This window comes from Oncorhynchus clarkii, chromosome 9, assembly GCF_045791955.1.
Source record: "Oncorhynchus clarkii lewisi isolate Uvic-CL-2024 chromosome 9, UVic_Ocla_1.0, whole genome shotgun sequence".
Lineage (NCBI taxonomy): Eukaryota > Metazoa > Chordata > Actinopteri > Salmoniformes > Salmonidae > Oncorhynchus > Oncorhynchus clarkii.
In genome coordinates, this window is record NC_092155.1 from 26,733,821 (window position 1) to 26,748,719 (window position 14,899).

The 14,899-nt window shown below is 42.0% G+C and overlaps 1 protein-coding gene across 4 annotated transcripts; it reads left to right on the forward strand.

Annotated features, from left to right (window-relative positions):
• Positions 1-837: 837 nt before the first annotated feature.
• On the forward strand, positions 838-13,686 carry LOC139416157 (uncharacterized). Of its 4 annotated transcripts, none has more exons than XM_071164496.1 (6): positions 838-1,239; positions 1,358-1,449; positions 3,457-3,583; positions 3,751-3,893; positions 12,540-12,626; positions 12,817-13,686. In XM_071164496.1, the coding sequence occupies exons 1-6, from the start codon at positions 978-980 to the stop codon at positions 13,393-13,395; spliced, it is 1,290 nt and encodes a 429-aa protein (XP_071020597.1). In that variant the 5' UTR covers positions 838-977; the 3' UTR covers positions 13,396-13,686. The 4 variants fall into 4 exon arrangements, with proteins under 4 accessions (XP_071020597.1, XP_071020599.1, XP_071020598.1 ...); XM_071164498.1 differs by having other exon boundaries at positions 12,540-12,637; positions 12,817-12,950; XM_071164497.1 differs by lacking the exons at positions 12,540-12,626; positions 12,817-13,686 and adding an exon at positions 8,015-8,269.
• The last annotated feature ends 1,213 nt before the right edge of the window (positions 13,687-14,899 follow it).

Below are 14,899 nucleotides of genomic sequence, written 5' to 3' on the forward strand. Positions count from 1 at the left end.
GTCTATCATAGTCCAAAACGTGTATGCGTACACACTGCAGTGTTGTAGAATAATGGACCGTTGACTTTCATACTTTTTTAATTCTCGGCACAGCTCAAACAGTTTCTCTAACTTTCAACACATTCAAATTAGTAGAGGACGCATACCGGAATTGTGGGGAGGTGGCGTACAGAGCAGATGGGACATGGGATGCCGGACTATCGCGTCTCAGCGTCTGGACAAGGATTTGGGATCGGGTCGCGTACAGCAACACTCAGAATTTATGATTAACTTGGATGCTGCCAGCTGTGGGCAGGTTTGAAATAAACCCAAGCCAATGGAAATGTGTGGTATTCTTTATTCTGTGCCGTTTTTTTTCTCTCTCCTAATCTCGCAAATCTCCGTTTTGGACAAGACTTTATGACCGAAATGATCCTATTTACACTTTGTAGTCAATTTTGACACTAGAATACATGTTTGACTCATATCGAGGTTTATGTGTGGTGTTGTCCAAAACGGAGATTTGCGAGATTAGGAGGAAAAAAACTTTAATTTGGCCCCAGACAAGCGATATAGACAAGCGACAATTAGAAATAGTTGATGAATATTGAGGTTCCAGTCGAGGAACATTGAGATAGAAATAGAATTTAAAACATAATTTGAGAGACATTTGTAGCACATTAAGTAAACATAATATTTTGACTAGTGACATCACAGTTGCTTGTTGTATAGTTGAATTGATGGCCATTACATTTGAAATCAATCTCAAATTAAACGAATTCAATTCGAAATGAATTTTGTATTCGCACAACACGATACTTATTGCGTGACCTCGTGATAAATCTCGTCAATAGCTCCGCCCCAAATAGGAAGTCGTGCACAACCATTGTTCAACCATTTGTTTTGCCAGGGAAAAGGTAAACGTGGAGGATACGAGTCGATTTAGATCAAGTCTAAACATTCTCGTTTTCTCAACAAAGTTTAATATTTACTAGCAAATGACAATGGAGAATGCTGCCCACCTCCAAAGTCAGCTAACCTCTCTCATGAACGCGGTAATGAGGGCAGCGGTCGTGGAAATAGTCCGACTTGTAGAGGGCAGCGCCGCGGCCCTTCGCGACGAGTTGTCCAAGAGTAAACGGGAGAACGAAGCACTGAAAGCCGAGAACGAGTCGAATAAAAATAAAATGCAAAATTTGGAAGCAAAACTAGCTGCGGAGCAGCGTTCTCTTGGTTGTCATGTAGCCGAAGCTGGTGGCGGTAAGGTAGTGTGTGTGGATAGTTGAAAGCTTTTTGTTGTATTGATTTTGTTAACGTTACACGTTTTCTTTCTGGGCAAATAAAAATGTCATGGTTTCTGTTTATGGTAATTATATAGATCAATTTGTCCAAACAAAGGAAGATGTTAAGGCTTGTGCAGAGAAGACCCGTGCAAGGCTGCAATCTTTGGAGCCAGCAGGCCAATCCCAGGTTAGTGTATTGTATAAACACAGATGGAACAATAAACCAGATATTTCACCGGATGTATATTCAATGCCAAATATGGTAAAGAGGCGTTACTGCACACGCGCTTCAGAATAGGCGTTCCCAAACGGAAACATGCCAATAGGATCTGGCTAGATCGTACTTGGCTCTGCCCCACCCTCCTTTTTTTGTTCTGCCAACTATGAATAATTTGTTCCAATTGGATATGACAGGGAGTGGTCCGTCTTGTATTAGTTATAAAACATCTTTGGTAAAAGGGCAGTTCCATGGTAACGACTGATCCTTGGGAAGGCCTTATACCATCAAAGTTCACATTTTTAAATGGTAAGGTTAGGGCCTTGGTATGTGCACTCTGGCCAACAGCTTGCAGATACACTGCAGGTTGAGAGCTTGAAGTTCCTTGGTGTCCACATCACCAACAAACGATCATGGTCCAAACACACCAAGACAGTTGTGAAGAGGACACGACAAAGCCTTTTCCCCCTCGGGAAACCAAAAAAAATTGGCATGGGTCCTCAGATCCTCAAAAAGTTCTACAGCTGCACAATCGAGAGCATACTGAATGGTTGCATCACTGTCTGGTATGGCAACTCCTCAGCCTCCAACCGCAAGGCACTACAGAGGGTAGTGCGTACGGCCTAGTACATCATTGGGGCCAAGCTTCCTGCCATCCATGACCTCTATACAAGGCGGTGTCAGAAGAAAGCCCTCTTTTTTTTCCTTTTTTTTTTTTTTTTTTTTTTTTTTAAAGATTCCAACCACCCTAGTCATAGACTGTTCTCTCTGCTACCGCACGGCAAGCGGTACCGGAGCGCCAAGTCTAGGTCCAAAAGGCTTCTTAACAGCTTCTACCCCCAAGCCATAAGGCTCCTGAATAGCTAATCAAATGGCAATCCAGACTATTTGCATTGTCCCTCCTCTTTTACGCTGCTGCTTCTCTGTTTATCTATGCATAGTCACTTTAACTCTACCTACATGTACATATCACCTTGACTAACCTGTGCTCCCGCAAATTGACTCTGTACCGGTACCCCCTGGATATAGCCTTGCTACCGTTATTGTCCGTCTGTTCTTTAATTATTTGTTATTTTTTACTTATCTATCTTTTACTTAACACTTTTCTTAACTTTATTGTTGTTTAAGGGCTTGTAAGTAAGCATTTCACTGTAAGGTCTACACCTGTTGTATTCAGCGCATGTGACAAATTAAATGTGATTTATAGCCTACTTCAGGGTGAGATTGTTATGGACAAAAGTGAGATGTTTTGTTGTCAAACGGCAGCCAATCATTGACTGTCATGTCACCAGAATAAGACACTATTTATTGGAATGCAGCATCAAGCTCACCACTGCACTTTCATCACCCTGTGAAGTTCATCGTAACTTATGTCATCTGTAGCCTAATAAACGGCATGCTTTCCCGAGTTGTAGTGGGAGGACCACACAACATGTCATAGTGTTTACTTCGATATGGTTGTTATATCAATATTTGCGCATAAAGGCATTTCAACCACCATTTCTCAAGTAATTAATTGTACAGACATAAAAAGATCGTCAAGGTCGTCATGCGAGCCAGTTTCATCATATCATGCGAGCCAGTTTCATCATAGCGATTGATGGTTTTTGCGACTGCACTTTAAGAAACGTTCAAAGTTCTGAACTCTGTATTAACTGACCTTCATGTCTAAAAGTAATGATGGACTGTCGTTTCTCTTTGTTTGTTTGAGCTGTTCTTGCCATAATATGGACTTAGCCTTATTTGGTAAAATACCATCTTCTGTTATCATCAGAGTTGTATGCTTTATTTAACTCTGCAATCATTTCTTTTTAGTTTGACACATTTTAAAGTGAAATATAGTGAAAGTGAAATATAATTGCCTATAATTATATACTAACCTGTATATTCAGATGAGGTGTTCAATGCATGTACTATGTGTTATGTGCAGTTGTTTCCTAGTGGAAATCATGTGGGACGTCATTGTGTTTGATGCAGGCTACAGCTTTCAATAAAGGGGAAGGCCTAAAATTTGTGGCCATGGAGAAGGATGGAATACAAGTACTCCGCATCAAGAAGGAAATAAATGAAGGCACAGAACATGACACACCATGTCCAATGACCGGTGAGTGCGACAGTAAATCATCATTGCCCCATAGGTATTGGAAATATGGATACATCACGACTCTGTTTGAGAATAGTGGATCATTATTTTTCCTCCCCTAGACACACAATAAGTTCATTTGAAGAGAAAGTTGTTTTTACTGTAATGGCAACGGTCTCTGTTTGCAGGTGAGCAGCCGTGTCCCAAAGTGGATATGGTGTATGGCAAGGAGTGGAGCCAAAGCCTGTGGCGAGACGGAAAAGAAATAGGAGACCGCAGCGACGGAACAGAGGAGAAAGAAACTCCAGGACCATCAATGACCCAGCATCAGGTCAGTCCCCTTCCCCCTCAGAGGTTTTTTATCTGAATGAAGGCTTATGTAATACAAACGCACGTGATGTTGACATGGTTGCATTTATCAGGTTGATTGTGACCTATACACACACACACCAAGATGGAACTCGCACAGTGCTTCATTCCATGATTTGATTCTATTGAGCCATGTTGTGGTCATTAAAATAGAAACGAATCAGACATTACGAAGGATGGGAAAGCGAACTAAAACACCGCATTCCAACAGTCAAACCAAACAATGCAAACGTTCTTCAAGAAGGAATCTTGTACCAGCTCTTCAAGTGCTTTGCGTCTCTCAAGGTCCTGCAGTAATAGGAAATGAACAACAAACTCAAATCCCCTCAAAAGACAATGGAGAACAATACAATATGAACTCGAAGCTTATTGAATGTACAGAAATAGCCCTTTGTATCAACATGGGCCTCAGACTACCAGGCAGGCTACCAAGTCCCTTTTACGTGTTTATTTACATAAAATTCGTCGTCTTCTTACAGAACGGAGGTCCACTTCAGTGCAGTAAGCTGAGTCCATCCACTCCTATCTTCAAAGTCTTCTGTGATCCTGAACGAGACACGTATCCCAACTAATGACTTAAGAGGGAATTTCTGGATTCTGTTCTCCTTGTCACTGACTGGTCATGACAGATAGACGGCAACGTTAAAGATCCTTGTCTTTATTTACTAGTTGGCCCACGGGACCTCCTATAAAACTCTCAAGGGGGGTGGACAGTAGTCGTGTGCCACGTCAGGGTCAAGATCCCCAGTGCACCGCACCCCCAACAATGTCCAGGTGAACATCCCCTCCCCACCAACTTCCAAGGGGTCTGCGACCACAAGCGACTTGAAGGTGCTCAGGCATAGTCCCCTGCAGAAAAGTGCCCTGTACCCTCCCCCCAGATGCTTCCTCCTGGGCAACGGCGGGTACCCCTGTCTACAGACGCCTGTGTGCCTCATCACACCATATCCAAAGTCTGATCAGAACCCAGAGCACGACCAGTTTAACCAGAACCACGCCAAGGCTCTCTTCCCCCATCGAGAGGACCTTCGACATCATGAGAAAGCACTGGCACATCTTCCTCCAGCCCCTCAAGCTCCACCCATTCTTCATCCCGAAAGTGCTTGCAATGTGCACTGTGCTGCATAACATCTGCCTCCGGTCCGGGGACGTGCTGTAGCCAGTAAAGATTGAGGACAGAAACGAGGTGACTGAGGCTCTGAAGGAGTGGCTAGTGTCGAATGAGACCAGCAGAAAGGCATTGAGGGACAGTTTGGCTTAACAGATCTCTACAATGAAATGAATGGCCTCAGTGAATGATGGGCAAGGGGCATCTGCACCGGCAAACATGGAGGCAGTGCAACAATAATTGGCTTACAACATAGTGGTGATGGAAATTGATCACTTCAGGAGCCAATAAGCGGTGGTGGAACTGTCGCTGCCAACCTTTCACGTGTTTCGTGAAACAATTTAGCAAAGTCACCTCTCCTATTCTAATGCTTGTATACAGTACCATGTATAAGATCCTCCACTTTATTTCAAATTATATATATATTTTTTTATGCTGTACATGGTGAAGTGAAACACGATTGTTCGTTTTTTGGTATGGTGTGATTGTGGGACTGGTATTCCAACTATTAATTTTTTTTTTTTTTTTTATTATTGTTATTACTGTATGGATAATAAAAGCATCCCCTGTGGTCTGCAGTGCAGCCCTGCATGTGGTATGCATTCAAGTCTTTGATAAAGCCCTTTTCATTGTGTCACCTAAAGGGATATTTTACCTTCGCGGAAAATACATGAAACGTTCATTATGCCATGCGTATTTCAACCACTAATGCATTGTATACCAGTGATGAAACTGACCAAACCTTATCTCGTTACTGAATGCTTTAACCTTGTGTGGTGTTCGTGTCTGTGGGACCCACTTTCAATGTTTACTCAAATGAAAAACCTGAGACTCATTGGCCTTGGCTCATTTTCTGTGAACAACTTGTAAAATAACACATTTTCATTGAGTGCACACTGTGTGCATTCCCCTACATATCTATATTACCTATGTGGTTCACTGGACCAGAGGGTAATAAAAGTGTGTTTGTAGGTGAGAAAGAAAAAAAGTTTGCGATGTGCCTTCACTCCGTCTTCCTCCTCTCTGCGCGTGCTGTTTCAACAGCACCAAGAACCTGTTTGTCTTCCTTCCTGTCTCCCGCTTTTCTCGCAACTCTTTACCCTTTGTGGTGTGTGAAAGTACACAATGTCTTGCCTGGAACCTGCACAATGTTATTACAATACATTATTTCGATATGTTGTAAAAAAAATAGAAAAAAATCAGTATTTTTCCCACTCTCTTCCCCAGCCAGGTGCAAATTGGGGGAGGGACAAAACAAATAAATAGCTTTGTGTGTGTGGCTTCTTACCACAATAATTCAGTATGGCAAAAATAATCTCTGTTCAGAGGGCCTTTAGAAACACTTTTTTTCAGAGAGAAGCTAGTCTTGAAGGAGTGTCTTCCACTGTGGAAGATTAAGAATTTTTCAAATATGAGGATCTCTGTCAATTTGGAGTCTGGCATTGAGTTGGAAGAGGAGGATGGGATTGACCCGCAGCCAGCCTTAGGACCAGCCTGTCACCAACCAGCTCATCAGCGGTCTGCAGGAGAAGTATAGATGACAAAATTCAAATGGAATGGTCTTCTTGACCAAGGAATGAGCCACCCCGCATGCCAATGTGGTAAGGATGCAACCAGAGCCGACGCAGATACTCATGTGCAGAACACAAAGTATTCTAATGAACTGTTCATCCCAGACACCATCCAGATAATCATTCTGGACTGTGCTAATTTGGATGGAATGTGTGTTTTTCAAGAGAGATGGAAGGAGATGGACCAAACTCATTTACATGCATACTTTGGGGTTATTATCCTTACTGGTGTTTTCAGATCGAATGGTGAGTCCACAGAATCCCTATGGGAGGCAGAAACTGGCAGATAACTTTTCTGTGCAACAATGTCTCTGGAAAATTTCCACATTATTTCCAGGATTATCTGATTTTATAACCGAGACACCAGACCAGCTCGGCAGCAGAGAGACAAGCTCTAGCTGCAATCAGGTCAGTGTGGGACAAGTGGGTGGACAGCCTTCCACTGTTTTTACAACCCTGTGCTCAACGTTACTGTTGATGAGCAGGTTACGCCATTTAGGGGCCGCTGCCCCTTCAGGCAGTACATACCGTCTAAACTCGCAAAATATGTAATCAAGATCTGGGCTGCCTGTGATGCTGCTTCATCATATGCATGGAACCTCTAAGTGTATATGGGGAAGCCAGATGGAGCCTCTGAGAGGGACCAAGGGATGCAGGTTGTCCTGGACGTGACACAGGGACTCCGTGGCCACATCACTTGCGATTATTTAAAAAAAAATGTTAATTTTAATTTAAAACATTTTTTTTTACACTTTGCAAGCTGGGACAGGAGCTCCTCAAGAGGAAGCTGACAATGGTAGGAGGGATACGGAAAAACAAGCCAGAGCGCCCACCTCAGCTGTGGTAAAATAAAACAGAACAGGTCTATCAATTCTTGAGTACGCTGCATAGGGATGGGATAATTTGTGCCCAGGAACATCAAACAGAAATCATAATGGATTACAATGCCACAAAAGGAGGGGTGGACAATTTAAACAAGCTGGTGACTGGCTCCAGCTGCAAAAAGAAGAACCCTATGCTGGCCACTTGTGATATTCTTGGACATCTCAGCATACAACACTTATGTCATGTGGATGGCGTTCCAATCTGGGTTCAGAGGGAAGCGCCAGAGAAGACTCTTTCTCGAGGAGCTGGGCAAGACATTGGTAAGACCTCAGATCCAGAGGAGGCAACATCCCAAGGACCCCAGCTTCTGCAGCCATCGTGAAGAGGATTCAGGAGGATGATGCTGGTGCCGTATCCGCCTGACCCACGGAATCAACTACTCCAATACCGGAAGTAAGTTTTGAGTGATGATCTTGGTTTGTGTGTGTGACTCTCCTACCTTGTCCTGCTGTAGCTATAATATGTGAGTGAGTGTGATGTTGGGTAAAATTCCTGAACTATGTATTTTCATCATTCTAGATTGCAGCCGGTAGCAACAAGAAGAAGCGCTGCGATGTGTGTGGACCCAAGAAGGACAGGAAGACACAGTACACATGCGTCAAGTGCAAGAAATACATTTGCAGCACACACACAGTAAAACTCTGTCCCTCATGTGGTGTAGACCGGCCTTAATTTGTGTACAATGCGGCTCATTTATCATTTCCATAAAATACTGTTAAATTTGTCCTTCCAATTTGTTCAGTTCAAAGCATTAAACGTCGATAGTGATGAAAACCTTGTTTCGTTTATTTGTACAATATAACCTTGATTTATTCCACCCATGTCTTGATTATAATAGATTTTTCTAATAGATTTTTTTTGATAATTGTGATCTAGCAGAGGTAAATGGCAAATACTAACCATGTATGCTGTCTATATTGCTTGTAATTATTAATATAAGTCAACATTTTAAGTATTTTTATGTAAATTAAGGCTGTATTGTTTTAATCTAATAATGTTGTGGGTCCATCAGACCCAAGAACATTGGGTGAATAACAAAAAAACATGAACCACCACACAACGGTTATTATGCTACTTGACTTTTTCCACATTTTGTTGTTACAGCTTGAATTTAAACTGGATTAAAGATGCAATATGCAGATATCGCTACACCATTTCCTGGTTGCTAAAATTCTAATAGTTCGCCTTATTTCAGTTTGTGACAAAACAAGCAATACAGTGTATTCAGAAAGTATTCAGACCTCTTGACTTTTTCCACATTTTTGTTACGTTACAGCCTTATTCTAAAATGTATTAAATCGTTTTTTCCTCATCAAGCAATACCCCATAATGACAAAGAAAAAATTTTTTTACATAAATATTCCGACCCATTACTCAGTACTTTGTTGAAGCACCTTTGGCAGCGATTACAGCCAGGAGTCTTCTTGGGTAGGATGCTACAAGTTTGGCACACCTGTATTTGGGGAGTTTCTCTCATTCTTCTATGCAGATCCCCTCAAGATCTGTCAGGTTGGATGGGGAGCGTCACTGCACCGCTATTTTCAAGTCTCTCCAGAGATGTTCGATCGGATTCAAGTCCAGGCTCTGGATGGGCCACTCAAGGACATTGAGACTTGTCCCGAAGTCACTCCTGCATTGTCTTGGCTGTATGCTTAGGGTCGTTGTCCTGTTGGAAGGTGAACTTTCGCCCCAGTCTACGGTTCTGAGCACTATGAAGCAGGTTTTCATCAAGAATCTCTCAGTACTTTGCTCCATTCACCTTTCCCTCGATCCTGACTAGTCTTCCAGTCCCTGCTGCTGAAAAACGTCCCCACAGCATGATGCTGCCACCATCATCCTTCGTTGTAGGGATGTTGCCAGGCTTCCTCCAGACGTGATGCTTAGCATTCAGGCCAAAGAGTTCAATCTTCATTTCATCAGACCAGAGAATCTTGTTTCTCATGGTCAGAGTCCTTTAGGTGCCTTTTGGCAAACTCCAAGTGGGCTGTTATGTTCCTTTTACTGAGGAGTGGCTTCCGTCTGGCCACTCTACCATAAAGGCCTGATTGGTGGAGTGCTGCAGAGATGGTTGTCCTTCTGGAAGGTTCTCCCATTTTTGCAGAGGAACTCTGGAGCTCTGTCAGAGTGACCATCGGGTTCTTGGTCACCTCCCTTCTCCCCCGATTGCTCAGTTTGGCTGGGCAGCCAGCTCTAGGAAGTGTCTTGGTGGTTCCAAACTTCTTCCATTAAAGAATGATGGAGGACACTGTGTTCTTGGGGACCTTTAATGCTGCAGAAATTTTTTTGTACCCTTCCCCAGATCTGTGCCTCGACACAATCCTGTCTCGGATCTCTGCGGACAATTTCTTAGACCTCATGGCTTGGTTTTTGCTCTGACATGCACCGTCAACTGTGGGACCTTTTGTAGACGGGTGTGCCTTTCTGAATCAGGTCCAATGAATTGAATTTACCACCGGTGGACTCCAATCAAGTTGTAGAAACATCTCAAGGATGATCAATGGAAACCGGATGCACCGGAGCTCAATTTCGAGTCTCATAGCAAAGGTCTGAATACTTATGTAAGTAAGGTATCTGTTTTTTATTTGTAATAAATGTGCAAAAATGTCGAAACCTGTTTTCGCTTTGTCATTATGGGGTATTGTGTGTAGATGGATGAAGAAAAAATGTAATTTATTCCATTTTAGAATAAGGCTGTCACGTAACCAAATGCGGGGGAAAAAAGTCTAGGGTTCTGAATACTTTCCAAATGCACTGTATATAGTGTACAGAATCATTGCACCATCTAAACCGCTGTGATATTTTCAATAACCAAAAATATTATATTTTCAGCTGTTTGAAGCTGGTGTACAAAACTGAAAAGTAAAAGACTCAAAGGAGATGGGAAGCATAGAAATAGAACACACAACCCATATCTACAGCTTCTTAGACTTGCTTTCAATGAGAGACAGATCTTTAACTCACATTTCTATTTCAATATGATTGAGTCGCCTAAAATGTTATATTGCAGCTTTAAATAGAGCTTGTTGGTCACTGGCCAACACAATAGCCCATAATGTCAAAGTGGAATTGTGTTTTTAGAACATTTTTGCAAATGATAAAAAACTTCCTTGTCATTCAACCCATTTGTTATGGCAATCCTAAATAAAATCAGTAGTTAACGTTTGCTTAAGTCACATAAGCTGCATGGACTCTGTGTGCAATAATAGTGTTTAACCTGATTTTTGAATTACTAGCCTCATCTCTTTACCCCACACACAATTATATGTAAGGTCCCTCAGTCGAGCAGTGAATTTCAGACACGGATTCTAGCACAAAGACAAGGTAGGTTTTCCAATGCCTCGAAAGACGGGCACCTATTGGTAGATGGGATAAAATAATAAAGCAGACATTGAATATCCCTTTGAGCCTGGTGAAGTTATTAATTACACTTTGGATGGTGTATCAATACACCCAGTCACTACAAAGATACAGGCATCCTTCCTAACTCAGTTGCTGAACCGGAAGGAAACCACTCAGGAATTTCACCATGAGGCCAATGGTGACTTGAAAACTGTTTTAATGGATGTAATAGGAGAAAACTGAGGATGGATAAACAACATTGTAGTTACTCCACAATACTAACCTAATTGACAGTGAAAAGGAAGCCTATACAGAGTAAAAATATTCCAAAACATGCATCCTGTTTGCAACAAGGCACTAAAGTAATACTGGAAAAAAGGTGGCAAAGCAATTAACTTTTTGTCCTGAGTGCAAAGTGTTATGTTGGGGGCAAATCCAATACAACACATTTCTAAGTACCACTTTCCATATTTTAAAGCATAGTGGTGGCTGCATCATGTTATAGGTATGCTTATAATCCGTTAAGGACTGGGGAATTTTTCAGGATAAAAAATAATCAAAATGGAGCAAAAAATCTTAGAGGAAAACCTTGTTTTTTTTCTGCTTTCTACCAGCATTAGGAGATTAATTCACCATTCAGCAGGACAATAACCTAAAACAAATGGCCAAATCTCTACGCTGGAGTTGCTTACTAAGAAGACAGTGAATATTCCTGAGTGGCCAAGTTACAGTTTTGCCTGAAATCTACTTGAACATTTATGGCATGACCTGGAAATGGTTGTCTAGCAATGATCAACAACCAAATTGACTGCTTGAAGAATTTGTATTTTTTTTGTGTACATTTTACAAATTTTTCTCCACAATTACATGATGTCCAATTAATAGTTAAAGTATTGTCCCATTGCTGCAACTCCCGTACGGATTCGGGAGAGGCGAAAGTTGAGAGCCATGAGCCCTCCAAAACACGACCCTGCCAAGCCGCATTGCTTCTTGACACACTGCTCGCTTAACCCGGAAGCCAGCCACGCCAATGTGTCGGAGAAAACACTGTACAGCTGGCGACCGAAGTCAGTGTGCAGGCGCCCAGCCCACCACAAGGAGTCACTAGAGCGCGATGGGACAAGGACATCCCAGCCGGCCAAACCCTCCCCTAACCCGGACGACGCTGGGCCAATTGTGCGCCGCCTCATGGGTTTCCCGGTCGCGGCTGGCTGTGACAGCCCGTGATCGAACCCAGATCTGTAGTGACACCTCTAGCACTGCGATGCAGTGCCTTAGACTGCTGCGCGACTTGGGAAAGGTTGAATCATTTTTTAAAGAATAATGGGCAAATGTTGCACAATCCAGGTGTGGAAAACTCTTAGAGACTTACCCAGAAAGACTCACAGCTGTAAATGCTGATAAAGGTGCTTCCATAAAGTATTGACTCAGGGGTGTGAATACTTATGTAAATTTGATATTTCTGTATTTAATTTTCAATAAATTTGTGACAATTTCTAAAAACATGCTTTCACTGCGTTATGGGATATTGTGTATAGAGGGGTGAGAGAAAAAATATTTAATCCATTTTGAAATAAGGCTGTGATACAACAAAAATGTGGAATAAGTCTATGGGTATGAATACATTCCGACAGCACTGTATATTATTTTGACAACTGATCATTTTGATAATGAATTAAATAATAATTATTTGGACTTTTCACAGAAAAGGAGAATTGTCCATTATGCAGATGATTGGATTGAAGAGGACTGGATTAAAGAGGAGGGCGTACCAGAGGAAACCAATGAAAGTGTAAGTGTTTGGCGAGTAACCATATTTAGTGTTGGTGAAATGGATGTTAAGTGGTCAATTAGTAGCACAACATTTACAGTCAAAATAATGTTATTTTACAATTGAAACCTTGTTTATAATGAACAAATCATTGTTTATAATAAACAACCCGTTGTTTATAATAAACACATTGTTTTCCATGTTTTTGCAGATTGATACTTCAGTCATCCCATTCATGGCGGACAGTGATTTGTCAGAGTATGGAGACGGACTATCCACACTTTGCAGCCAAGCCAATTACATGGATGCCATGACAGAGAGCTTGAAAGGCAGATTAGGGTCTGTTAGGGATAAACAAACCACACGATTAAAAACTGGATTGTTGGGGAATACTAATGCCAAGAAGAAACAGAGAATAATTGAACTAGGCTGGATGGACTTCAATGAAAAGGGGAAAGAGTTCAAGCAAGTCAGGACAGTAAACGGTGGCGGTACAAGACACCTCTATGTTGACAAGAAGAAATCTGTTGAGGAAATCAAAGTAATGGCAGAGGAAATGTTTTTCCCAAATGGACTTTCAAAGAAAAACACACAACTGGAGGACTATCATCGAGAAATCAGATGGAGGTACTCTCAAGTAAACCATTCAAGCACTGTGGAAGAACTTTATGAGGAAACCAAAGTGGGATGTCTACGACTCTATCTTTGCACAAAGGCACACAGTGTCCGCGATTTTGGGGTTGTAGTCAGTGCCGCCTCTGCCTATACACAGAGTACGCGCTGCGCGTAGGGCCCCGCCTATACACCGTAAACGTTGCGCGTAGAACACCACCGATTGGTCTGAAAATCAGGGCTGTTGCTCTGCCGCGTTCCACCCCAGATATCTATAGTTTAAACTGACGGATTTTGATGGGGGTATCTTTATCACGTTAGTTAGATTGCATCAAATAGATTCAACTGCCTAATTCTTGAGGACACAATTACCATATATTTTTGATTCATTAGATCATAATGTATATACAAAAATTTAGCGTGGAAATGTTTACTCATTGTATTAAAACTGGGACTTGCTTTGTTTGTACCAATGGTCTCCAATGTAATTTTTTGCTGATGTGGAATTTGTTTATGATCCTTTCTTTAGTTAGGCGTCAGGTAGCCTAGTGGTTAGAGCGTTGCGCCAGTAACCGAAGGTTTGCTGGATCGAAACCCTGAGCTGACAAGGTCGTTCTACCCCCGAGCAAGGCAGTTAACCCACTGTTTCCCTGGCGCAGAAGACATGGAATGTCGATTAAGGCAGCCCCCCCGCACCTCTGATTGGGGGATTGGGTTAACCCTTGTGCTTTGCTGAAAAAATACTACGCCCATTGTGAGATGGGTCAGATTGACCCGCACAGTTCAAACACTCCAGACAGTCAAAGAATCAAGTAAAAACAAGACCACTTTATTTTGTCTTCTCAGACCTTTCAGGAAGAAGAAATACAAAACCAAAACTCTATATTTAACAACTATTTGTTAAATAAAACAAACATATCTCACAAACAAGCATTTGTTTCCCCAAGTAGGCATTTGTTTTGTATTTCCCAGTAACGATAACACTTAGGTGTCATTTGACCCTATTGTTCAAAAGTATCCCTTCACAGTCTTTCTCTCCGCATGTTGAACACAATGTACCTGTGTGCTTGACAGTCTACCTTGACTTCGTTGTGGTGACGTGACCATTCTATAGCACCATCTTTAGACTTTCATGTCCTCTCTTCTCTGGGTGATGGTATGCTCTCTCTCCTCATATGCTCTCTCTCCTCATCTGATGGAGGGGATGGTATGGCAGACTCCTCCTCTGAATCCTCTTCACCAAAGAAAAATGCACAATCTGGATCATCAACAGCGTTGTCCTCCATCTCTGAAACCTCTTCTCCTATTTGACTGTCACAGTCCAGAATTTGTGATAAGGCTTCATTGACTGAAAATCTTTCGGAGCTCATTTTTGACTGTCTGTGTCAGAGATCTGCTGCTCTCGCACTGAGAAGGAGAAGCTTTGGAAACTCATTTTCACCCAAACATAATCATACAAGTGCAACCAGAACCAGTCAAAGCAAAATACATCAGAGACACTTGTTTATTTTGGACCCGTGCCAATATCGATACACATGAAAGCCTCCGGATCAAAATGACCCACAACATCATGTTTGTATACAGAATATGCACAAACATTCCACAACATACCAGTGTCCACATTTTGAAGTTAGGCTCATGACCCTAAATGAGGAAAAGGTATTTAATTTCATGGAGAAAAC